Raw genomic sequence first — 2780 nt, forward strand, 5'->3', positions numbered from 1 at the left:
TCATTTTGTCAATGAAATTCCCCTTAAATCCTCTTTGTTTGTGCGTTAGGCTTCAGAGGATAGTTGGACTTCCTTGGGATTTTCTTCTTCGTCCCAGTTTGTTGAGCGATAATAAGTAGCATATAGTATGAGTTGAGTTAGTCCCGCAACAGCACCACAACCATTAGGTATCTGTAATATTCACATGGAAAAACAACAAAAATAAAAATAATTAGAGAATTATATTTTAGAGGCAATGTGCAAAATTTGATTAAAAAATAAGGCTGAATTTTGAAGTACTTTTTTTATATATTTTTTTTAAGTTTCAACTTTATGACCGCTAATTTCTTTGTTTGTAGCATGACTATTTTGAAATTATATTAATTGGATAAACAAAATAAAAATCCATTTTTTGTAGTTGATTCACTCGATTTTTTATTGTTTACATTAAACAAGATGATGGTAAATTTTGTTTCCAAACTAAATGATACTTTAAAGAATTGTTAGTCCCTTGTTATCTTATTTTTGAAGTGCTTTTAGACAATATTATTCTACCAATTGTTTAAAAATGTACTTTCACATAAAAAGGTGGTTGAAACTTGAAAAACATATCCACATCTTTCCAAAAAGAATGTCTTTGTCAAAACATTATATTGAATTGTTTGTATTTGCTTTATCCCTATCATTGCTTTTATAATTGCTTTTCCATCTTTTTTTTTTGTTAAAGAATTTAACTTATTGGTTTTGAAATCACACCCATTTGTTGATTAATACAGAGGGAATATAATTACTCACCACAAGCCAGGGGTCAAATTTGAGGAAAGCATAAGAAAACCAAATAGCACCATTGGCAAAATTAGCAAGTGACAAATAAAATGGCATGTATTTCACACTCTTGGTCTGGATTACTCGACGCTGCAAAAGAAATAGTAAAAGAATATTACCAATCATAATTGACTTGATCTAATCTAGTTAATTAGATTTATCAAAAAGATCAAATTAATATATACCACATATAGCATCAAAATAAATAATACATACCATGATAGTCAATGGCGAAAAATACATCATGATGTTGAAGATGAGGGACAATACACCAACAAACAAAGACCTCTGGTTGCCATGAAGAGCAGCTACGGTAATAATAACAACTATGGCAAAGAAGATTGCTTCGATCACGAGGAACATGAAGATTTTGCGCTGAAAATTAACAATAACAATAATCAATAGAAATTGTAGTTATCCAACTTACTTGCCTTGTAATTCAATTTCAATAAAATTATAGTCGCCTGTATATACAATTAGTTTACTTTGTTTTTACTATCCAAAAACATTATAATATGATTTAAGCATTTCGTTGGCAATTCCAAAGTTAAAGTATTTTAAACCAGTTGTGATGAAATGGAACTAGACATAATAAATATACAAACATTTTAGAGGCTAAACTGTGACGATTCTAAAATATAGGATCAAAGCTGTTAAACTTACTCGTTTTGGCCAGTCGGAGTATATGACGAATATGGCGATAAAGATAACTTCTATGGCAAATCCCACACCATTGATAGTGGAAACCAAAATGCTATCCTCTTTGACGATGGGAAGGCCATAAAATACCCACAATGCACAATTCAATATCGTCGCAAGGTAGGGGTCTGGCTTGAAATGCTGAACTGACTTGGCTTTCCATATTTTTGCAAATGTTGGGCTGCATTTTGAAATCATTTGCACACAATGTGTTAGGTTGTTTAATAATCATTGCTATTTTTCTTTTTTTTTTGTGTATTTTTGTGCATTAATATCTAAATTAGCAGGCAGGATCCTCTGTCTATTATATCTATTCATTTTTCCTATCCAATGCAACACTACATAGTTCCACTTACTAATACTGCTGATATGGCACATAACATTAAATGCATATTTAGGAGGTGTTTGATAAATGGGTTTCAAATTCAATTTTAACATGGATGACCTATTTTCTAAATCAACATGACTGCATGTAACTGCAACTTTGACAAATTTAAGGAACTCATTCTCAACTGCTTGCCTAATGTCATCTTAATCATGCAGCGTGAAATTCCAAAGTAGAAGACTATGGGAACAATTAGGTATAAACAAACATTATTTATGAATATTATTGAATTTGAAACCCATTTACCAAATACCTCCTACATATGCATTCAATGTTATGTGCCACATCAGCAATATTAGTAAGTGGAACTATGTAATTTTGCATTGAACAGATATAATGGACAGATGATCCCGTCTGCTAAATTAGTGTGTTATTTAGGAGAGGTAAAAAAGTGAGGTTACGCTGGCGAGAGGAACATGCAAAACGATATGATGTTTCCTGCATTGATTAACAAACAATAATTAGAAGATATCACATCAGAATTGTCTTATTTCCGAGATCTTAAAAGTACATCTGTGAAACCAATTGAAGCAGAAAAACACTTAATCTGCTTTCAAGTATCTAGAAATCGCAAATTATCATTTAAAAGATTTAAAAGAGGAGGGAGAGCAGAATTGTTGCTCCAAGATAAGGCAGCAAAGCCCTTTTTTCTTAACTTTGTTAAGAACAAAGGCTACAATCCACTCTCAAACTTAAAAGAATAATTATGTTTTTGAACACGCTCGAGGATTCAATCCAATATATAGGACTTGTGCAATGAGCCTAACAAAAAAAAGGACAAAGGAAAAACATGTGTTCATAGACAAAGCAAAATCCATTCAAGCAATGACAAACAAGGAAAACCAAACTCTTCGGCTAAGAAAATCACGACGACATCTGGGATGATTATTTA

The 2780-nt window shown here is 31.7% G+C and overlaps 1 protein-coding gene across 1 annotated transcript; it reads right to left on the bottom strand.

The window, feature by feature from the left end:
- On the bottom strand, positions 1–1701 carry LOC113739382 (bidirectional sugar transporter SWEET5). Its single transcript, XM_027266594.2, is given in 4 exon segments — positions 1–171; positions 775–894; positions 1021–1179; positions 1468–1701. Coding segments are annotated over 4 exon segments (684 nt in total).
- Positions 1702–2780: the final 1079 nt, after the last annotated feature.

This window comes from Coffea arabica, chromosome 4c (assembly GCF_036785885.1).
Source record: "Coffea arabica cultivar ET-39 chromosome 4c, Coffea Arabica ET-39 HiFi, whole genome shotgun sequence".
NCBI lineage: Eukaryota > Viridiplantae > Streptophyta > Magnoliopsida > Gentianales > Rubiaceae > Coffea > Coffea arabica.